Source organism: Solanum stenotomum, chromosome 3 (genome assembly GCF_019186545.1).
Source record: "Solanum stenotomum isolate F172 chromosome 3, ASM1918654v1, whole genome shotgun sequence".
NCBI lineage: Eukaryota > Viridiplantae > Streptophyta > Magnoliopsida > Solanales > Solanaceae > Solanum > Solanum stenotomum.
The window spans coordinates 45331111-45355740 of record NC_064284.1 but is presented as its reverse complement, the minus strand read 5'-3'; the positions used below and the strand labels follow the sequence as shown (position 1 = coordinate 45355740).

Sequence of the window (24630 nt, the reverse complement as noted above, 5' to 3'; positions counted from 1 at the left end):
CTACGTCTCCGAGCTATATATCCCCGTTTAATTCTGGTCATTGAATAAATGAAACTTTGACGAATAACTAATTGATTGCCTTTCTTTCAGTTATTCTTTTCCCCCTTCCTAGTCTATTAATAACAAAACGAATTTTTCCAATGTATAAAATCAAAATTCCAATGGCTTTGGCTACTCTAACCTTCCCGACCACGATTTTTTTTTTAGGTATTTCACTGCGAAATAAGACAGAACTAAGAAATTGTATTTTCCTAGGTATCAAAAATATAGTAAATAAAAGAAATAAAAAAAGAAATAGTGGGTTCCTTCGTTTCTATGGTTACTTCTTAAACGGTGAGGTCTTCTCTATACACCGGAGCCTTTACTTTATACTTTAATTTACTATTTAATCAACTAATTGATGTTATTGGGAACTTGTATAGTTCACACGCTTTGGCTCTACCCATGAATTATCCAGTAATAGGTCTTTCACAATCAGATCTACCTATACAGTAACGGTATTTAATTATGAAAGTTTGCTGGGTAGCTGACCCTCTTAGTCCGTTTAAATAAGATTTCCTCCGCTTAATGGATAACCATTTGTTACCAATGGAGAATTTCTTATCATCTTAAATTCAGGTGATTGGATTTACACCAACGGAAACCATAAACTTCATACACAATAGAGGGATATGGTAGAGTTTTTTTTTTTAATAATGGATGGAGTTCCTTTTTCCATCCTATCCCATTCACCGGTACTGATCATTGATACTGTAANGGAAAGAATGTACTTGTGGCAGATTTCAACTAGATGAGATACCTTGCGCACATGCAATTGCTGTTTTAAAGGACAAGAATGTCACTGATATGCATCCTTATTGCTCTGATTACTACAAGCCTGATACATTAGCAAAAACATATGAGGTTCCAATGGTTCCAATGCCAGATAAGGAAGATTGGTCGGTTCCTAGCAATGTTGTAGATGAAACTGTGTGGCCACCTAGATATAAAAGATTGGCTGGACGACCAAGGAAAAGAAGAAAAAAAATGCAGATGAAAAGATAATAGTAAAGATAAACTGTTGTGGACGCTGTGGTCAAGAAGGTCACAACAAAAGAACTTGTACTTTAAGTGAAATCGTTATTTTTATAAGACATTTATGTTTTTGTTGAATAATTTTTGACTTAATGGATTATCAGTTTTATATTTATCATGAATAAATGTTACTGTTTATTTTTGGTTATTTTGATTCAATATTTATGAGTTTTGCGGATCCATTTAAGAATTTGTTATGATTTGTGTGTTGGATGTTATTTTGGTACGTTTGTTTATTACTTTTGTTGTTCAATTCAATAAATTGTTATGATTTGTGTGTAAATGTTATCTCCAATATACAAATATTTAGGTGCATTTGTATCATATACATTATGTGTAAAATATATTATGCGTACTGTATCATTTACATAATATCTAATGTATCATATTCATTAAATCATAAATAGCCTATCTAGCTTAAATAAGCTATTGTATCAGAGAAATCATATGATACATAAATTCTCAACAATGTATTTGTCACAATAAATAAGAAAGCATGTATCAAATATATTATTAAATCATGTATCATATTGATTATAACTATTGTTGTATATACATTATCAAAATATTGTGTTAGAAATTGTAAATCTTAGCTAACTTATTTATTGATTACAACTTTTTAATAGATTTTTTTTAGAATACATTGATGTTTAAGATTTATAATTTTCAATTCAATAAGTTTTAGATTATAAACGTAATATACTGTTAGTGTGTTGTTCTTTTAAATGTTTTTGATACAGTAAATTGAATTGATGTTGTTAGGAAAAAAAGTTTGCTCAAATTTATGTGCATTTTATATTGATGATGATTTAATAATAATGTTTGATTATTAGAATTTATAAATTTAGACAAATATACATTTCGAGATTAAATGAACAAAATATATTGATATTAAAAAGTCAAACAAAACAAGTTTTAAGAGAAACCTTTCAACACTTAAGTTAATAGATCTTGAAAGCAGTAAAAACAAACAAAACATTGTGTATCCATTGATGCACAAAAACTACTATTGGTTAACCAACGCATCATGGTTTGGTGGTGTGAAATGACCCCTAGACTTTGATGGATCGTCATTATCACTAACGTATCCAGCTTCAGCCTTTTCACTGCCGTAATTCCATAGCAATGCTGCGTATCTTGACCGGAGATAATCAGAACGGAGATTATTGGATTGGATTGGAATTTCATCGCTAAGGAATTCAGCAAAGGCGGCCTCAAACAAACCACAATCCCTACAAAAATGCAAAAGATACATTATACAAAAATAAATTGAACATAAACTTTAAAACAAGATGTTTTAAAACTTACAGTGTGTCGCTTCCTTGTTGAATAATGTCTTGTACATATTCAACAAGAAAAGGGTGTTTTGGTTCCAATAGACTTCCAGTTTCCTTGTCCTTATAAGCATCAAGAGATGACCAATCAGTTCTCTCGAAATGATCAAAAAATCCACTGTCCTGGAGGTAAGTAGGCAACATTAGAGATAATTTTTTAATGTCTCTCGAATAAAATTTTCTCCTTGATCCAGATGCTGAGTCTTAGACACGTATTAGCCTCTTTTTCAAAACAACAACAGCCAATACCCAATGAAATTGTCCATCACAATTCACCGAAATGTAAACATCATCACATGAGTGCCACAGTAAACCAACAGGAATCTCAAAACCATTAATAATGTTCATCAACCGCTCGAATCCAGATACAACAGACCCACGCACCATGTGTTCCTGTGTACTAAGGTTGTCATCGGCAAGACTGCAATAATACCTCTCATGTGTGTTATTGATGTATGTTTTGAATAAACAGTTAACTGTGGTGTATCTGTATTGATCCAGGCTTCGCAATTTTGATTTCTTCCTAAGGTAGTAAAAGACTACAGCGATGTGCTGCAAAATAAATTATTTAGTGAAAATAAATAAAATGTATGTTGTGATGTATCATATATGCTATGTCTAGGTGTAAACATAATTTTATATCAGATACATCTTTAAAGATGTATCAGATACATACAGATGTATCAGATACATTTTTAAAGATGTATAAGATACATCTTGATAGATCTTTATTCTTGAATTTACTATTATACATCATCAGTCCAACATTTCTTTGGCTGCGACATGACATAGAACCAATTTTTATTAATTGAAAATGCAACAACGAAGTCCATATGCTCAAATCCAAAAGAAGCTGAATTGCATTTGTATTTGTCCTCCTTTGGTTTCCTATATAATTATTAAAACTCAATGCAGATTCAAACAAATAATGATCTAACAGTATTTGGATATATTGATATATAACTTACTTCTTTTCATGTGTTTTAAGAAGTCCCTTTGATAACCACTGATGGTACTGATCAAGTAAAGCAGATGGAGGTTGGAAAATAATACCACAATCTTGAAATGGGTGATTTGAACGAATGTGTAACTCTGAATCAACTTTCTCTTTGCCTTTGTCGCTAGACCTAAATATAGTCACGTATGGTGATTGAAAGATCTTTGATGGTAGTCTCAATCTTTGAATAGACGTCTTTGACACTTCATGCACCACTATTTCATTTACGTTTGTATCCATGGGTAACAGGTTGCCCGATCTCAAATCATGTGTGTCAGTAAGTTGTTGGGGAATGACAACTTCCAGTGGTTGAGCATCCATAGGAGCATGAATGCCATAAAGTGTATCTACTGCTTCTTGAGTACCAGCTGATACTGAATCCGAATTTATCGAACCCTATATTAATTGATACAATTATAATATAGATTAGATAAATGAATACAAAATTGTAAAATGGTATTATTAATTTACGTGGTAACTAATTGTAAGATTTACCGATTTATCAGATTTTATGACATTATCCTTCACTTTATCAGCATCATGTTCATCCAACATTACTTGATGAAATGTTTTGGAGCCTCTAACTGGTACATCTTCCCAAAAAAGATGATGTATGTTAAAATGATACATTGACAAACTAATGTATCATACATATACAAAATTGAACTTACATTATCTTGCTGATGTACATTTTCTTCATCATGGACTTCTGTTATGTGTGGAAGATCTGATACATCCTTCCTACCTTCTTTTTCCTTACATGTATCAACATCCTATGTTTTCAAGTTGAAAAATATGAGTAATTAGTTAATGTATCGTTAATATTTCAATGAATAATATTTGACTGCATATTTAATCAGGATTGTTAAAAACTTACTTCTACAATCTTTGGTTCAGGGATAAGATTTTGTTCTTGATCCTCAATAATATCTACCTCAAATCGATCATTGTCGGGCACATCCATCGCAATAGGTGAACTCCGTTTATCAAACAGCTGCTTAGTGGTAGGTGGACGAACAACGTGATCTTCTTGATTGAACTCTGGCATGGTAAGACTTGTAGATGTGCCAGAAATATTCTACACGAAGAAAAAAGGTTACATATGAAACAAATAAATTCGTTTTAACAGTGTATTATTTTAGAAATAATACACTACCTCTTCTTCTTGCTTGTGTGGATTCCGAACAACATTCATCAACTGCTTGTGATTTAATTTGATTAAATCCTCTAAATGCTGAAATTTCTTGTCAATCTAAAAATATATATACAATATAAATGAATATGTAATAACTGTCAATATGTAATAACTGTCAAAACAAAATAAAACAATCACTTACATATTTCTTCAGGTATTTCTTAACCTGTTTAATCCCTGATCTGTCAGTAGGTTCTTTAGGATCTAGTGAAGGAACATGAACATCGGGTACATTAACACCTGAAATTGGAATTGGACTATTTTTGTTTGATTGCACAGCCGATTGTTCAAGTTGATTAACATCAATAACATCTGGTTTAATGGGATGAGCATTCTTTCTCCTCTTTGGAGGGGGTGTAGATGATGTAGTTGAAGCGCGTCTTGATCTCCTTAAAAACTGATCCGCAGGATTAGTAGAAAAATCCTCAAATCTGAAAAGTTCTTGTGGTTGAACAAGCTTGGACTTGGCAGCTGAATTTTGATGTTCATTATGAGAAGCATCAACATTACCAGGCAAATCAAGTGATGCCATTTCCTTGGATGTTGGATGTATATCATTGCAAGAATTCTGGATTGCGTATCCAAACCAACATAATAAACAAGATTATGTAACAATAATAACAAAAATGATACATTAATATGACATGAAAATTGTTCATTATACACTGTCAAAGCATATATTATACCTGGGAGAAGATGCTAGACATAAACATGCCAAATTTTGGCTTGACTCCCAGAACACGCCAGTTGCATATTCTAGATATAAAACTGCTCACTTTGATAATAATTTCATCACCGACTGCCGAGGCACATTCATATATCCAAACATTCAGGACATATGGAATGCCGGCTAATCGGTACATCTTCTTTTCTTTGGTGAACTCTTGTCTTAGTGATTTTATCAATTTTGAGAATGCAATCTGTCTCCATGGAAACTGTTGATACCTTCCATCTTCAACCATATAGAAATGGTGGATAGGTATTTGCATCACCAAGCTGGGAAAAGACAAAAGTGTGAATGAAATATAGGATTGCCATTTCAAGAGCATCTTGACTATTCTCCCATTGACCCATCCGAAATCTTTGAACTAAAGGACCCTTGTTTACAACGTTTTGTGAATCAGGAAAATATCTTTGAATCAATCTACTGTGAGTGGAATCAGGATATTTAAATTCATTAACATTTCCTGTGCATTTCAGGCCGGTAATGATGGCAAATTCTTTGATAGTGAAATGCAAAATATTCTCGCTAGCATGGCGAATATGGAGCTCATCTATATTATCCTGCTCTAGCTCAAGTAGTAATAGACACTTTGTTATTTGCCATTGGTAATTGCAATTAGAAATGTTGAGATATGGACCGAAAATTATATTCTTAAATTTCTCAACACCATCAATTCCTATAGACAACTTCAACTCTTCTGCAAAATCCATGTTGTATGTTGAACCAAACCTCAAGGAGTGTGCAGGAATTTGTTTTATCTTGTATTTCACAGACTATAATGAAACAAATGAACAACAATTAAAGCCATAAAAAATTATAAACATGATACATGCTGAATAATGGACAACTCAACTTACGAAGAGTATTATATTTGTATCTAATACACAAATGTTATATTTGTATCTGATACACAAAATTAACATTTGTGTCTAATACACACTATACCTTACTAATGTATTATAGATTATAAGTCAGGATTGATACTTGAATAAGTATTTTACAACATAGTGTATGTCATTAATTGAGAGTTATACATAATTAAGCCTGTTACAACTATATTTACAAGTTGATACATTGAGAAGAACAACTGACAAAATTTTGTATCAGTTAAACAAAAAGTTTGAGAACAACTAAACTATATATTTTTGTATGCATGTATATGATATGTTAGTACTGATATATATTTAAGTTCAATAATGATGAATACATTGAAACTTACTGAAAATTATTGTAGAAAAACTTAAATTGCATAAAGCTATCAGTAATGTATCATGAATTGAAACTAACAATTAAATCTAAGATTGAACAACAAAAAAAGAGGAAAATAGATCAGAACTCATTACCTTGGGTAGATTAGGATGGGAAATTGGAGATGATACTTTTCTACCCCTTTTTTAGGGGGTTTTCAACCTTTGATTTTGAAGAAGAAGGCACATCCTTCCTGACTTTCTCAATACTCACTTTGGCCATTATAAGGGGATTATGCAATTTCTTCGATCTATTCTCAGCCCAACCTGCGTCTTCATGGTCAAACACACGATTATTGTTAGATGACATTATCTGGGTAATACCTATATTGAAAGAGGGAGCATCATCCATAATGTATCAGGATTTTGAATCAACAAAAAAACCTAACAATTATTAGCAAAAGTAATGAAATTGAAACAATACCTAAAAGGAGTGAGAAATTGTTTGACTGGAGAGAGAAATATCTTGAAATTTAAATTCAAAATTAAACTGATAAGATCATGGGAGAGAGATATGGCGTGATTTGAGGAGTGAAAAATTGGGGAGATAGACGTGGGTTAGGAGATGTGCAGTTTTGTATCCGGGAGATGAGTGTAAAGGAGTAATAAAAGGGATTTATGAAATATTTAAAAAAAGTGGGGAAAAATTGAGAATAAGGTAAATAAAATTGTGTGTATAAGTAATTTTTCCTAAATATAATTGTGATATACTAAGGGGGCAAAATCGTAATCCAACTTTGAAGATACCCCATATCAGTGAATATTTAATTTTTAAAAATTACATGAGTATTATTAAACAATATGTTTCAATGAAGGAAGATATTTTATGTTCCAAAAGTCCATTGTTGAAGTTGTTCAATTGTCTTCTTAATTTTCTTTTTGGGGGTGTCATACATTTTTTTTTATCATCATTAGCTTTTGTGAAAAATGCCATCACAATTTGGAGCATACATTCCAAAAGAAGGAATTTGATTGAAGAGTAAAAATATAATGTCTTTAAACTTTACGTGGGCATTCAATTTGATAGGATTTATTTAGTTTTTCATTACTTTAGTTTAAGACATTCTATTTATCTAATAGTATAGCTAGATAGATACATATTACAACCTTGAATATACTTTTTTCCTTTAAGGCTTGTAGCTCTAAACATGCAATCACATTTATTCATAAATTTAAGTTATTATTGTATTTCTAAAGAATAACATAAAATATGGTACATTAAAGGTAATTCATAGATTGCAAGAGAATTTTCTTTCGAAGTTATAGAATAATATCAGAATAAAATGATACGATGTAAAAATATTGATGATTTATGAAGTTTTGATGATAGACACATTTTGATATGCAATCCGATTTCAAAAGGAGTTCAAAAAGAAGAGTCAAAGAAGGAAAATTTTAAAATAAGAAACAAGAGCTAAAGAAGGGAACAAATAAAAGAGGAAGTTGTGTACTAACAGGATTTGTAATAAAAGGACAAAATAAATCCTTTTCGTACACAACTTTATTTCGTTTCCTTGTACACATCAGACACCAATCTTCCAACTCTATAAAAGGATGTCAAAGCAGACGAGACAAATTGTCTTTTGCAGAATCAAGAAACAAGAGGAAGAAAGAGTGAGAAAATACGCAAAAGCCTACTATATTGAGAGTTCTTAGGTATAGAATTCAAGAAGTTCTATAGTTAGAATTTCTTTTGTGAGAAAAGTGTTTTTGATTCATAGTTAGAATCATTGTCATAGATCTTTTGTACAAGAAGTGGGTTTGGCTTCTTGTAGAGTTGAGTTATTGAGAGGTTTGTAACAAGAGGTGGGTTTGGCCTCTTGGAGAGTAGAGTTAGTCGACTATAGTTAGTCGAGAGTTTTTTGAGGTTATTGATTATTGAGTTGTAATCGTGACATAGTTGTTAAATAATAAAACAAGGTTTTTCCTTCCTTGAGTGAGGAAGTTTTTAACAAAAAGTATTGTGTGACTGTTAAAGTGTTCTGTCATAGGCAAATATACAAGAACCTGGTTCTTGTTCTAGGGGTAAGGTTTCTTCAAATATTATAGTGTGCATCTTTTGTTCACCTAGTCACCACAAAGTTCGTAACCATCATAAAGAAAAAATAACATTAGAGTTTTTTGGCTTTTCGACTCTAAGAATAATCATTATGACGGGTATAGTAGTATTCCATGCAATATATATTGGGGACTTGGATGAAAAGGATAAAACAAACAACAACAAAAAATTAAATCTAAAAAGCTAATAAAATTGATTAAATATAAAAGAATAAATATATAATAGAATCTACAAACAAAACATAATATATGTGTGCATCTGTAGATTTTCTTTCATTCAACATCTCTTCAACCTTGAAAAATGACAATAGTTAATGACTACAAGACAAATATCAAATGATACAAGAAGCAAAAGAGAAGTAATATCGAAATTAAACAATCAAGAGATACAATAATGATATGTGACTAATTTTAAATAATCTCTTACCGTCAAGTTGTTGAGGTATATATATAGCAACAATTAGAGTCATGGAGTTCTTCATTATTCTTCACACCTTGATAATGAATCTGATGACAATTCGTTCATATCATGAGCATTGCCATGGTTCATTATCTTAACGAAACAAGTAAAATTTAAAAAATAATTAAGACTATTTCATGACAAATTTTATACGAAAGTACCATCTCATGAAGCACACAAGTGTATTTATAAGTTAGGGAATATATCTTAATGTTATATAGAAATTCAAAAGTCTTGCTGAAAAAAAAGTCATACAAATAACTCTTGGGTTCTTCACCATACATGCACTTGCATTTAATTTGTAATTGGGTTCTTCACCATACATGCACTGCTAGGAAGTTGAATCACGTAAATCTAATGCCAAGGAAAGCATATACAAGTTACTTTACTTCTTTTGGCTAATTCATTATACAATATAATTAATAATTATTTAATTTTCATGCTAATAAGTAATAAATAACTCATAATCTAAAAAATAATTAAAATATTAAGTAATAATATTTTAATTAGGTTTTTAAAATATTTAATTAACAACAAGGGCAAAACTGTAATTCAACTTTGAAGACAGAACCTTCCCACTTATATATATATACTACTTTTTTGAAAATATATGTTATAGTAAATAGTATTGCTTATTTAAGCACGATTTGAATAATAAGCTTAGCAAAAAATAATATTGCATATTCTTTTGTGAATGTTCAACGTGAATCGTCATATATATCTCTTATTCACGCAAACCTATTAAGATGGTCAATGAAAAATTTATTAATTAAATGCAATAATGTATATATTTATTTCAATTTGATGAGGTTCTATTATGTAATTAGTCTTATTTCATTAATATTACCTTATAGACAATATTCGCTTTGTATTTTTCTTGTCATCTAACCAGATGTGCTTTGCATGTGTATTTCACGTTAAATTGTTTAGATGTCACATGAACATGTGAAGAGAACAACTACATTTTATATATTCACATATTTCACATTTGTTGCGAGTTTTAAAAAAAATAAAACTCGGAACATTTTGAAATAATATATTTTGAAGTTAGAAGATCTTGTTAACTTGATAATACATTTGTGCCATATATAATACTTTTATTTAGATACAAATACCTACCCAAATATAAATATATATTTGTATTAATGAAGATATTTATCTCATAAAATTAACTATTAAATAAATAATAAAAATTAAACTATTACAAACTTCAACTGGCGTTATTACAAGTCATATAAACTTTTCTTTGTTTAAAATACTGAAATATTAAGAAATAGTAAATAAGTAAAAACAAAAGGACAATGTTTATATAGTAATAACTATTTTGAAGAAAACTTCATGAGAGTGTAAATCACTGATAAATAAAATCATTTTTTTGTCTTGACCATCAAAAACAAATTGTGACAATTCTCTAAATTTTAGAAAAGATATTCAGAAGCATATATCTACATATCAAGAGAAATTGTTGACAAAAACAAATGAATTTAGACTACAACATGTTAACTTCATATATTGAAACATTACATACCAATGTATATATTAAGCAAAAAATAATTATTATATCATCAAAATTATTTTCCTCAAGTACTCGAGGTTAGGGAATATACCCTCTTAGGAAAGAACGACTTGCTTCATCAGAATAGTGGTAGCTCATATTCCGCTAAACTTCGAACTCACTCATGAACGACAATAAATCACACAAAAATTTTAAAATGCAAGAAGAAGAGTAGAATATTAAAAAAATTGTTGTTGAAAAATGAGAGGAAGCCCCTCTATTTATAGTCAACAAATGGTAGTATGAACAAATATTTTTTGTGTCTTATCTGAAAGGTCATGACCTTTTCGAGAAGTCACAACCCTTTGGAATAGTCACAACTTATTGAAAAAGTCACACAATTTTTTGGAAAAGTCACAACTTATTAAAAATAAGTCACAACTCTTTGGAAAAGTCACAACCCTTCGAAAAAAGTCACAACCCTTCGAAAAAAGTCACAACTTATCGAAAAAGTCACCACTCATCGAAAAAGTCACAACCTAAGTTAAGGATATTATTGTAATTTAACATTCAGGTTAGGAGTTCATGCTTTTAAAGTGTATATATATATATGCCACAAGGTTACATTCAGTTGGGCCAAGGCCTAATATGCATTCATATTTGTCCTAGGCTCCTAGCTATCAAGTGGGTGGTAGTATATGTATTTCCTAGCTATCGAATAGATGATAGTACACTCGTATCCTAGCTACCAAGTGGATGATAGTATACATATATCCTTGCTATCAAGTGGATGGTAGTACATCTTTACTTATTTAGTTATTTGTTTTTTTGTATTTAATTTTCGTATTATATTTAATTTATTTACTTTTAATATTTTAATATGGATTCTGATAAAAAAAATGTTGGCAAAGGTAAACAAACATTTATTGGTAAGGTCACTAATGTATTTATCTGAAAAAAATAAAATTGATAGTTCTTCTGAATCTAAAACTAGATAAGTAGCTCAAATAAGAATAAATACAGAAGATTTTACGCGTGTCGGTGAAATTGTTTTTCATATTGATAGTAATACTCAATTTGATCATAAATCTTTAGAAACAAGGTTTGGTAATTTTAATGAACAATTAGATGAAGAAGCAGAATATGATAATATTAATGATGATAATGATGATGAAATAGAGCCACATACGGGATACGACTACTAGTTCCGCTCTCATTCCCTTTCCCGCTCCCACTCCGATTGCCCCTATACATCCTAGTAGGGCTAAACCCGAGGTGGAACGTGCTAAAAAATTATTGTGTGGCAACTTATGACTCAAACTGAGGATAAAACTCAAGCTATTGACAACTGTTAAAGATAATATACAATTGAAGCTAGAAAATTGTATGACTTGTATAATTCTAGTAGAATAAATGAAGTAGTATGTAATGAAGAACCTGAAACTTCTAGGTGTAGATACAAAGATAATATTGATGATACGCTAGAAATTATCTTGGACTTACTTCTAATGGAAATAATGATTTTGATTAATATCTTAATTAGGGAATGGAAATTATTAAGGATGCATAAGGTTGTAATGACCTTAAATAATGTTTTTGATGAATATCTTAATTAGGGAATGGAAGTTATTAAGGATGCATAAGGTTGTAATGACCTTTCGGTCATTTCTGTGTTTATGTCTCATATTTGTCATTTAGAGCTTTCCTCTAGTAACCCCAAGTCATTTATTACTTTTTGGGACTGACAGTTCGGTCACTTGGTCCTTCGTGTAGTTTTTATGTGAGTTTTAGTGTTTTGAGAGATTTTGAACCTTAAACGGTCATTTTTATCAAAAGTACTGTCGGTCACTTGGTCGTTCGTGTGGGTTTTATGTGAGTTTTAGTGTTTTGGGAGATTTTGAACCTTAAACGGGCATTTTTATCAAAAGTTTAAGAAGATGACCTCAAAATTCACATCTGACAATTCTATCAGCTCCAGAAGGGTCATTTTAGGCTAGTAGCATGGTCGGCATGACTCCTAAGGTTCTCAGTATGAGTCGGTGTGACTAGGCATTTTAATTATAAAGTTTAAGCCTAAGTTTGACTTAAGTAAACATTCTGAGTAAACGCACTTGGATGAGAATTCTGTCAGCGCGATTAGCTTTGGAATGTCGAGTTTGGTCTATATTAACCCTTTGTTTGTGTCCTGAGGCTTCCGAGCTAATTTTGATCCCCTTTGTGGATTTTGACTTAAAATGGCGGTGGGGTGTGGGACTCAATTTTTGTCAAGATGATCTCGTATGAAAATTTTGAATGCGCCATTGAGTTAATTATATCAAATTTGGTATGGTTTCATATCTCGTTCGCATGCACGGGCTCCGGACGAGTTCAGAACACCCCGTTGAAGTTTTTAAGTTTCCAAAAAAATGCTGAAATCTAGTGCATATATAGCAGAAATATTAGCTTATTTTGGAAATTTTAAAACCTCATATTTTTCTCATTTCTTGGCCAAAGGAGGTGATTCAAAGTGTGGAAGCTTTGTTTTGATGGTGGCCTCGCTATAGAGTTATCAGAAGTTGTTGGGTGCACATCGTTCGAGGTGAAATCGCGATAAACCATACTGTTGTAGACCTTTTTCGACTTCTTAAGTTTGGCTATATTGATTTGGTGATATCTTGCTCATTTTATCTCGATTGTGGGTAATTCAAAGTCCCACATGTCAGAATTATCGAGGCTACGTTGTGGAGTGTTCAATGAGTGTTTGGCATCTTTTGATTTTGGTAAATTCTGAGTTTTACCTGCTATGTTTTTAAAATAATTGATTAAAGTCCGGTGCGGATCTCACAATTCCCGTTTTGACTCCAAAATTGACTCATCTCCATTTGTTGTGATTTTGGTGTCTAAACAAGTGTACTAACGTTGTGATCCTATATTTGATAGTGTGGCAGCGTTCAAAGGCCGTTTGGAAAGGAAAAGCTCTAGCGAAGTGATTTGGAGCGCGCGGTCGTCCTTAAGGTAGGGTATGACTTCCTTTCAATCTAGATTGAACCTGAATGTGTAAGCTCAGGTTGATTAATGTGAATTGGGGGTGGGGACCCATTATTCTTACCTCTCTTCTTAGATATCGTATTTTAGGTTTGATCGACATTATTTCGGACAAAGTACCTTGCTAGTTGGGTGGTTTGGATTTGTGCATGCTATGTGAATTACTTGAATTTACTTGATTTCTGACGCATATCGAGCCTTACCCTAGGATAGACCAGTGTTGCCTTAGACTCTCAAACATTGTTGCTTTGATTTGTCTCTAATGTTGTTTCAGACATACTAGATCCATGTAGACTGGAATAGTAGACTTGAGTCAAATAGTATGAGCCTTAATTTAGGCAAATTCTTTGCTTATTAGATCTTTTATGCTCTCTCTCCCTATTTTTACGGTTTCGAGGTGTTACTGGAGGTTTATGCTATCGTGACGATTGGAGATTGAGTTATACTAGGGTGGGAGCCTTTTGTTGATATCTTTGGGTGGGAGTGAGTTGACTTGACATGGGATTCTCTTTGAAATTGACACAGCCTTGGCACTTTTGTTAGTTAGGTTATGAGTTGGTTGGTTGCAGTGCTTATTTACAGTATGAGGCAGTTATTTCCAGTTCGAGGATGCTGTTTTACAGTTTGAGGCTATTATTTCCAGCTTTAGATTGATGCCTTGGGTTTGTGGCCCAAATTCTATCACCTTGGATTTGAGGCCTAGATTTTATCATTTAGGGTTCAAGGGCCAGCTTCTACCACTCTAGGTGGTTAACTTCTTTTGGACTTGGGTTTGAGTATCTTATTCTTGTAGTCTTAGATATTTTGTGTATATGTCGGGCTTCCGTTCGAGTTTATTTAAACTTGCGCACGAGGGTACCATCTAGGCTTATGGGGATTTAGTTAGGTTTAGTTTATCTATACTTAGATTTAGTTCCTATACTCGTGTGCCTTCTTTCTTTCCCGTTTTGACCTTTGTTTGCGTCTAGATTCTATCTTTTCAAATTATTTTTACCTTTCTTGCTCAGTTGGCCTATGATGCTTACTGAGTACCCTGTTTTAGTACATATTTTACACTTTGCATCTTTTTGTGATACAAGTCCTAATATCAGCTACTAGCGGTGATTGTTCGTGTCGTCTTTTGCAACTGTGGTTCGGAGATGAGGGTGAGCATTTGACGTTCTAGGTTTATCCTATCTCCTTGTACTTAATTTAGCTAGTCTTGTTGCTTTTGAGACATGCTTTGTTGTCATCCACTTTTGATACTTGTAATCTTTATTAGACAGCTCTGTACTAGTGACTTCCAAGTTCAGGGAGGGATTTATGTATATATTTATTTTTGTTTGCTTCTGCCTTATTGTCCTTTCTTTAGATTATTGTTTTGGCTAGTTTCTACTCTTACACTCATTACTTGATGTTTTGGGTTATGGGTTGGCTTACCTATTGGTGGGGTATAGTAGGTGTCATCATGACTCGAGAAATCGGGTCGTGACAAAGGCAAACCTCAACTTCTAGAATGGTGGAGGAATCACTGTAAAACATTTTCAAAACCAGTGGTTCGAGATGTGTTAGTCATTCAAGCATCTTCAGTAGCTTTGGAGGATGTTTTTTGTGCAACGAGATTTCAAATTGGAGAGCATAAGTATTTATTAGCATCAGACAGCTTGGAGATATCATTATTGTTTAAAGATTGAATCAATGCCGAGTGAAAGAATTATGGGCGACCAAATTTACCTGCCCAAATTGAATATGATATAGATGAAATGTTGGTAGATTGTAGTGACGATGGCATTGGAGGAACAAGCACAACAACCAATTCCGTATCATGTTACCAGAGAAATGTTAGAATATTTAAGACAAGACTTTTATTAAGGCATCAGATATTAGTATGATAATTCGGGATCTAATTCGAACACAACCCTTCTTAAAAGGTGGCTGCGTAGATTAGGTCCTCTAATAATATTTGTAACACAAATTGAATTATTCTAATTTTAATGAATAAAATTATAGGCTATTTGCCTTTAAAAAATGTATCATTGTCTTCAATTTAATACAAGTCTTTTTTATATATTTCAATTTTCAAATGTTTCAAATTTCAAACTAAAGTTATAATTTGAAATTTAAAATTTTGAAAGTTTATATACTATAAAAAAAGTTTCAAACTTAAGTAAGTTAGTTATAGTTTAAAAATTTAAAATATTAAGACTTAGGAGTTTAAAATTTAAACTTTAAAAGTTAAAAATTTAATAAGTTAGACTTTTAAAAGAAATATTAATAAGTTATACATTTTGAAATTTTTTCAATCGAAAGCAATCAATATTTAATTTAGTTTAATTTTTTTAAAGGGGAGGATCCGGAATTTTGATACGGTTCTGGTCCGGTTCGATCCCGGTATATAATAGTCTGGGACGGTAATGTCGTTCATTCCCAATACGTCTGGTACCGGTTCCGTTCTGATTCCTTCCCAGAAGCTTCGACTAATGGAAAAGATAATCTTTAAAGAAATAGAACCCCTGATTAGAACCCAGGCGCTCCCTATTGGTTGATGTCGGACCAGTTTCGGAAAACACCAGGCCGGTTGTCCCTATTTCGTTCCACTGCCAGCCTTACTTGAGTCTAACACTTAAAATTCTGGATGGGTTAGACGGATTATCTATATTTGAGATCATTTTTTACACCCCTAATTGTACATCATTTTAATCTAAGAGTTTTAAAACAATTTATACTGACAACGTATAGCAATTAATCTTTATATTTATCTGGTTTGTTTTTTTATCGTTTGCTGCAGAAAGAGCAGTGGTTTCTCAAGAGGAGTGTCTTGCTGAGCTAAAAATTGATTTTAGTTATTCAAGTATAAGATTGCAATATTCAATGGAAAAATTGTGCGGATAAGCAAACATATACTAGTTTATTAGATAACATAGCTACGATTTGCCTTTATTACAATTTGCGACCTACTTTTAGTTATAATTACGTGGTTATATTTTAGTTTGTATAATTCTCCACTAACAATTCTTCGTTTGATTTGTATTTGTATATGACAGTTTGTATTTGTATATGATAGTGATTTCCTTTGGATTTTCAGTTTTATCATGAGATACATTCAATCGTTTTTTGTATAACTTTTTAAAGTTTGTATAAACATGTAGTTTTTGGAACTTGTATAACTTTTGTATTATATAATTTCTATAACTGTTAAAGTTCAGATATTGGCTTTTGTACAAATTCATTGTTTTGAGTTTTACGGTCGAAAATAACTCAATTAAACAAACACGCGTGAATTATACAAATGTACCTGCAATTACATAAACGAGGTGCGAATTATAGAAATGAGTAAGCTATAGCTACAACTATAGCCCGTAAATATGTTAACTATAGCTAAGAATCCTAATTAAGTTTATTATAATAACTATTTACGAAATTTCTCCATTTTTTTATTTTCTTTAATATTATTTTCATTCAGCGGTGACACCATCAATTTTTATTTCTATTTTGGTAGGACTTAGTAAATTTATTTACCAAGTATATAAAAATTATACCTAAGTTGCAATACTCAAATAGATCCGTCAAGACGGTTAATTTGACGTACCTGGTATTTGACTAAAACACAATATATTAAGTTTAAAAAACACAATTACATTATCCTTGCGTTTGGTTGTGAGCAAACTTATATTTTCCAAGAAATGTTTTTAAATTTTTAAATTTTTGATTGGTCAAACTTTTTGATAAATATTTTCTTTAGAAAAATAAGTTTCTTAAAATTTATAGAAAATAACTTACTTGATAAAAATAGATAAATTGTTATAAATATAGTGAATGTCTATCTTTTAGAGAATATTTAGGAACCCTAACTTTGGGACCAAGACAATTTTTCTCTATAAATAGAGGGGTCCTATTCATTGTAAAATTAGAGAAATAATAAGTCTTCTTTCTTCTTTCTTCTCTCTACTTTCTTCTTCTTATTATTTTATAGTTTCATAACAGGGTATCAGCACGAGTGAAGGTTAAGTTTGAAGAATTAATAAGGTATTATGTATTCTTTTGCTTTTAATTTTAATGGTTAATCTTACGAAACCTGAGTTTGTTACCCTTCATAGTTCGGGCAAGAACTACCTTTCATGGATGTTGGATGCTGAAATCCACCTTGATGCAATGGATCTTGGATACACCATAAAAGATGAAAACAAAGCATCAAAACAGAACTGTGCAAAGGCAATGATATTGTTGCGTCATCATCTTGATGGAATTTGAAAAATCGAATATCTCACAGTTAAGGATCCACTTGTTTTGTGGAGTAGCCTAAAAGAAAGATATGACCACTTGAATATGGTCATACATCCAAATGCACGATATAATTGGATGCATCTGAGGCTACAAGACTTTAAGTCTATATATGAATATAGTTTTGTCATGTTCAGAATCATTTCTCAGTTGAAACTATGTGGAAAAACGAATAGTGAGACTAATATGATGGAAAAGACGTTCTCCACTTTTCATGCCTCGAATGTCCTCCTATAGCAACAATATCGAGAGAAAGGTTTCAAAAAGTATTTTGAACTAATTTCTCATCTTCTCGTGGCTGAGCAAAATAATAATTTATTAATAAAAAATCATGAGAAACCTACTAGATCTGAATCACTTCCTAAAGTGAATGAGGCGTACGCCCACCATGCTAGGCGTGGAAAAGGTCCCGGTCATTATCATGGTTGTGGATGTGGATGTGGACGTGGTCGTAATTATGGTTAAGAACGGAAAAAAATTCCTGGTGTTAATCATTCATCAAATAAAAATCACATTCAAAAGGAAAAAAGAAAGGATAGGGTAGGTTGTTTTCGATGTGATGGAAGAGGGTATTATGCACGTGATTGTCGTACTCCCAAATACTTGATTGAGATTTTTCAAGAATCATTATAGAAGAAAGAGAGAAATCTTGAAGCAAATTTGATCTTGAAAAATCAAATTAACATTACACACTTGGATGCAACAGATTTCTTCGCACATCCTCAAGAAAAGATAGATTACTAGATTGGTGATGATTTTGTGGTCATGAGGAGTGAACGTTTTGTTTGTCTTTTTTTATTTTATTGATAGTAGTTATCAAATAAAACATGTAAAGATAGTTGTTTAAACGAGTGCTAATTTTCTTTTTATAGTTAATATTAATTAGTTTTGTAATTCATTATTGAATTGAATTTGATTTTGGCTTAGTTAAATAATTTTTTTATACTTTATTTGCTTGCTGAAAAGAAAAAAACTCTGCATCTTATTAATGACATTAATTACATGTACATTTATTTGTATTTCTATCTCGGATATTATTTGAGCTGATTTTTATATTTGAAAAAGTTTTGGAGGAATGTTTTTTTAGTCAAACACTAAATCCTATTATGTGCTTATATTAAACTAGGACTTAAATTGGTCTATTGAATAAATAATACAATTACTATAGTTTGTATTCTAATAGGATTTGTATATTTTTATTTTTCCTTTATGAATGATGATTGAATTTTTAATATATTGAGTGTATTAAGTATATTGAAAATAATGTACTGAAAAGTTATTGAATATCTATTTAATTATTGTACACTAGTTAATGTGTTTTTCTTACTTGCAAAAATGTCAAGTAACACAACTTATTCGTATAAGCATGAAAAATAAAATAATGCATTGGTATACTATGTGCATGGGTTCATTACTTTATTAAATACATAATAAAAGATAGTTAATAATTTATTCTATAATGTTACTTTTACTTTGTAATAAAAACTTAATATATATTTATTTCATTTTATTTGAAGATATGGGCAATTCTTGAAGCAGTTTATCTAATTATGAAAACAGTTGCTTGATTGATTCAGGTACAACACATACAATATTTAAAAATGAGAAATATTTTTCTCATTTAAGTATGGGCAAAATAAATGTTACTACAATTTTTGGCAGTACTAATATAATTGAGGGCTTTGGAAGAGCCATCAAAATTTTGCCTAAGGAAACTAAACTCATCATAAATAATGCTATGTTTCTCGCAAGTCTTAGAGAAACTTGTTGTAATATTCCGAAAATTCCTAAGTTAAGACTCGAACCATTCTTCGTTTGTGAATAAGATTGTATTGAGTGATTCTAAATTTTCTTTTTGGTGTTAAGGTCACTAGATGTAACACCTCAGTTTTGAAAAAAAGAAACTAAAGAGAAATTCGTCCAAGTCACCCACTAGTTTTTAATTTTGGGTCAACTTCAAACAACCATATCTTTCAGTACATAAAGAGTTAGGTGGCCCATCACCTATCAAATCGAAGATATTTGAGTCTTCTTTCCAACGCTGCCAAGTTTGCTAAATTTCGAGCTCCGAATAAAACGTTATAATTTTTTGAGTGAAGTTGCTCCATTTAAGGCATTCCATTCGTTTTAGGAAAAAGTATTTTGGTCTTTTCCTCTTTTCCACTAGGCTTAACACGTTTTTCCTGACTCAATTAAGGGTCTAATTAGATTCTAAATCACCTATTCACGTTCCTAAGCACTTAGGGATTTAGAGTGAGGTTCCAAGAGGAGAAAAAAGGGCTAATTTCAAGCGCTCTTCAAGACTTGTGGTTTTCGCCAAGAACATCGTTCTTTCCAGGTATGTGACGTTTTCCACCGTGATGGACTCGTTCTTCCTCACGCCATACATGTAATTTATCAATGAATTCGTCCATGAAATCGTTTATTTAGAGATTCTTTAATAGTTCTTGATTTTTGTTTCATTCTTTAACAATGGAGGTTTTGAGTTTCTTGAGTTGAGTATCTTGAGTATGAGTTATGGTTCTTGATAGGAATTGTGTGGAATTTCGATGAATTCGTTTTGGGTTTGTGAATTAGAGTGTTTGGAAGAAACCAATCGATTCTAGATGAGTTAGGACCCGAAATTGAGTAGAAAATTCGTCAGATTTCTGATTGGGTGGGGTTGTGCGCCCTTAAGGCGCCAGGACCTGGGCACTACAATTTTGGGGTTGGCGCCCTACGCCTACAGTGCGCCCCAAAACAACCTCAGTAAATTGAGGCCTAGCGAATGCGCCAGGGTCGCATATCCCTTTTCATTTCCGTCATTCATTATGTATGTGTTCTTTCAAATTTTGTCTACGTTCTCTTCTAATACTAACTCTTAAATTCTTCATTAATCCTTAAGAGATTCTACATGTCCTAGTCACATGTCTGAATTTACATTTCAAATTAAAGTTAAGAGAAAGGTTCAAGAGGTCCTTTTCAGCCATTTTGAGAATTCTTTTGCAATTGATTATAGTTTTGAACTTAGTATTGAGGAAGTGAGTATGAGAATGAGAAGAGTTGCATTCATGATTTGAAAAAGAGTATAAGGGAATTGAGTAATCCAAGTGTAACACTTTTACATTTAAAAGAGGGAAACATTGATTTCTAAATGAGTTTATGAGTTCAGATAAGTTGTAGAGTATTACCTCTTTTAAGAGGATCTTTTGAGTAACTACCTCAAATTGAGAAAGAGTTATGTTTTACACATTTGAGCATGAGTTATATATTATTGGGATTAGTATTGAGCACTAATATGGGGACGAGTTTAAACACTCCTCATAAACCATGTAGCCAACATGGGTAAATAATCATACTTTTTAGACGAATCCTTATTGCTTTTAAGTATAACTTAGTGTATCCGCTTAGTTGTATCATCACATAGCTCATAGTGATGGTGTCGGTTAGAGAATCTCCCAAATAGAATTAAAAGTGTATTTTGTTATATCACTTAATATGTTGAGTTTCAGAGGTGAGTAAGTATTTTTGTAAAGTTTTAAATGATTTCATTCCTTCAATCATTTACATTCAGTTGAGTTTATGTTTTATCTATTGCAGTCTTATCAGTACAGTTATTCGTTATTCATCTATATTACATACTCATACATTCAATGTACCGATGTCATTTGACCTGCATCTTTTAATGATGCATATATAGGTTCATAGGATCATTAAGAGGCATCTCGTTGAGATCACTTTGCACTTCAGATATCTTAGGAGAGCCTCTTTGCATCCTGGGGGACTTCACATTTATTTTCTAGTCAATTGTTTTGAGTAGTCGCGGGTCTATATATAGTAAAGGCTTTATAGATACACAATTTTGGAGATTGTTTCAGTTGCAGATGTTTTATTTTAAACTTATGTTTCATGCCCAGTATATTCAGTTCAATTTTGAGATTCAGTAAACTGTTTTTATACGTTTCTTTCAATTTGATGCTTATGTATGCTTGAGTTAGTCTTCTGCTTGTAGTCAGCCAGGATGAGGGTTCACTTGAGAACCAACAAAGGTTCTCGAGTTCTGACCACATCCAGGGTGTAGGCTCGGATCACGACACTTGTAGAGTTTAAAGATATTTGTTGTAACACCCCAGATTGGAGAAAGGAAACAAATTTCAGATTTTCAGAAGTTGTAGGCTCTATCGGCGGAGGGCACCTACAGACCGTCAGTCGACTCACAGCTCATCAGTCAGCTCCGTCGATGAACCAGTAGACTTTTAGTTTCAGAACCCAGATTTTAGCCCTCTGACATCCAAACAACGACTAACAAGATGGACTATCAGTCGACTCACATCCCGTCAGTCAGCTTCGTCGATGGGCCAGTCGACTTTTAGTTTCAATACCTAGATTTCAGCCCTCTAACAGCCAAATGATGACTGACACGACTGACCGTCAGTCAACTTACGATCCGTCAATCAGCTCCGTCGATGGGCCAGTCTACTTTTTAGTTAGGGGTAGTTGGATCTTTTCCTAATTATTTTAACCCTAAACTATTTCGTTTTGGTCAGTTTTAGCCTATTATTCTAGTCAGATTTTACCCTAAACCATTATTCTCTAGAATTCACCAAGCTTAGAACAAAAGAGGAGAAAGAGGCGTCAGATTTCCCCAAGAACGACCAGCAAGTTCCTTCAAGTTCCAGCCCCAAAATTGAAAAATTTCTCCGTGAAATTCATCACCAGGTATGTCGGATTTCACTGGTGGATTCCTTTCATCCACTAGGTCCCTAGAATTCAGTTACATTCTTGATTCGCTATATCTTGCTTAGACCTAGGATTTCTCAAACCTTAGATATTAGTTGTGATTTAGCTGTCAGAGTATTCCAAATCAAATTATCATGTTTTCATGGAATCGTTGCTTAGGTCTTTGCATGAAACTTAGATCCCTAGTTGTGTAGATTCTCTTAGTTCATGAATTACACATGCTAGGTCAGTTAAACATATATACATGCTTCAGTTTTCGAATGTCACATTATCAGTATATAATTGTTACATTCTTAGATTTTGCATGTCAGTATTTTGAGCTATTCCGTATTTCAGTCATAATGTATCGTACACATATTCAGTTGGGAGTAGGCTTAGCACTAAGTGGACTAGGGTTCCAGTTTACCCTCATAGTCCCAGAACTACGTGCCCCCGTAGGTTTATAAGTCCCCTCTGTTGGGCATCAACTTTAGTGATCACGCTATTCATGCCTTTATACCCCTGGAAATGTATATTGGGTCCACTCGATGGGGTGTATATATCGAACAATCATGTCTTCATACCCCTGACAAGGTATATTGGGTCCTCTCGATGGGGTGTATACATCGGACTCCACGTTTAGCTCACGTGGTTTTATGTCGGTTAATAGTAGCTCCCACAGTCAGATTCTAGTATATTTGACCAGGTTTTCAGTTATACTTCAGTATTTAGTCTCAGCATGTTATGTACTTGGTCATTGCATTCAGTTTAGTTCTTTTGAGTATATCTCAGTATTTCCATCATGTTCTGATTATGTCATTGCTCACTTATGTATTTTGTTCAACTTATATGTGTTGTTCAGTTTTATCCTATTCTGCATGCTCAGTACTTTCCAAGTACTGACGCATACTCTGCGCTACATCTTTTCATGATGTAGGTTCATGTCTTCAATATTTAGATCATGCGTAGATCGGTTCCCGATCCACATTCAATAGCTTCAGTGGTGAGTCCTCATACTTCGAGGACAGTAGACATGTTTTCAGATTTAGTTTTTCATTTCAGTTTCAGTTTTGCTAGGGTTAGTTGGGCATATGTCCCAGCAACTCTAGTCAGTTAGAGGATTTTTCAAACATAGTTAGATTCAGCTTTAGTTTTTGAGTGATTGTTCAGTATCACTAAACTCTTAGAATTTTATATATATCAAACCGGTATTGGGTATTCTCCATCATTCAGTTATTTCATGATTTAGCTTCCGTATTAGTTATCTTTTCATAGATATGTTCAGTTTGCTTATGATATGCCAACTCATGGTTAGTTTGGGGTCATTCGTGATCCTAGGTCCTGTGTTTACACCTAGGGGGTAGCCTCAGTGAGTGAAGCATTAGGTTTAAGAGTCCTAGGATGTCTGAAAGCCACGCTAAGTAGAGTCTCTTTCGTGGGTGTGAAGTGCACCACATCTAATGAGAGGGAGGCTACGAAGTGGTTTAGGAAAACTTTACTTTTTTGCTACTCTTATCGTGCAGGAGGTATGATCCAACTTCTCGTTTATAATTCGACGTTATGCATTTCAGATCACTGGTACATTTCGAGTCTTTCCTTAGATGTTCATGCATTGTTATATCCAGGGGCTAATCTTACCTTTGTAATTCTCTTTATAGCAGCAATCTTAAGTGTCAGTGCAGAAACTCTTTCAGAACTCTTCTCAGTCTATACTCCAGTTGGTGACCCAGTTATAGCTAGACGGGTATACAGAAATTGTCATGTCACAGTCTCTCAGAAAGTCACCTTAGCAGATCTTGTAGAGTTAGAAATGGTAGATTTAGATATCATTCTAGGCATGAATTGGTTACATTCCTATTATACCTCAGTCGATTGTAGAACTAGGATCGTTTGGTTCCAGGTCCCAACGAGCCAGTCTTAGAATGGAAGGGTAGTAGTTCAGTGCCTATAGGTCGAATTATCTCTTACCTTAAGGCCAGAAAGATGATCTCTAAAGGGTAGTGTAGCACATGTTGAGGAAAAAAAGGAAGGAATTAGCAAAAGATGTTCATCAGCTTGCTCGCT

At 32.6% G+C, this 24630-nt stretch overlaps 2 protein-coding genes and 1 pseudogene across 2 annotated transcripts in view; 1 reads left to right on the top strand and 2 right to left on the bottom strand.

Moving 5' to 3' along the window:
* LOC125860573 (inositol hexakisphosphate and diphosphoinositol-pentakisphosphate kinase VIP1-like) overlaps positions 1-24630 on the top strand; it is a 470733-nt gene that overhangs the window by 258721 nt on the left and 187382 nt on the right. The window lies entirely within an intron of this gene.
* On the bottom strand, positions 2081-2795 carry LOC125857615 (uncharacterized). The gene is made up of 3 exons (XM_049537223.1): positions 2723-2795; positions 2383-2611; positions 2081-2306 (listed from the first exon to the last, which is right to left on the bottom strand). Exons 1-3 carry the CDS (start codon positions 2793-2795, stop codon positions 2081-2083), a joined length of 528 nt encoding a protein of 175 aa, XP_049393180.1.
* On the bottom strand, positions 3373-6923 carry LOC125857614 (uncharacterized; annotated as a pseudogene).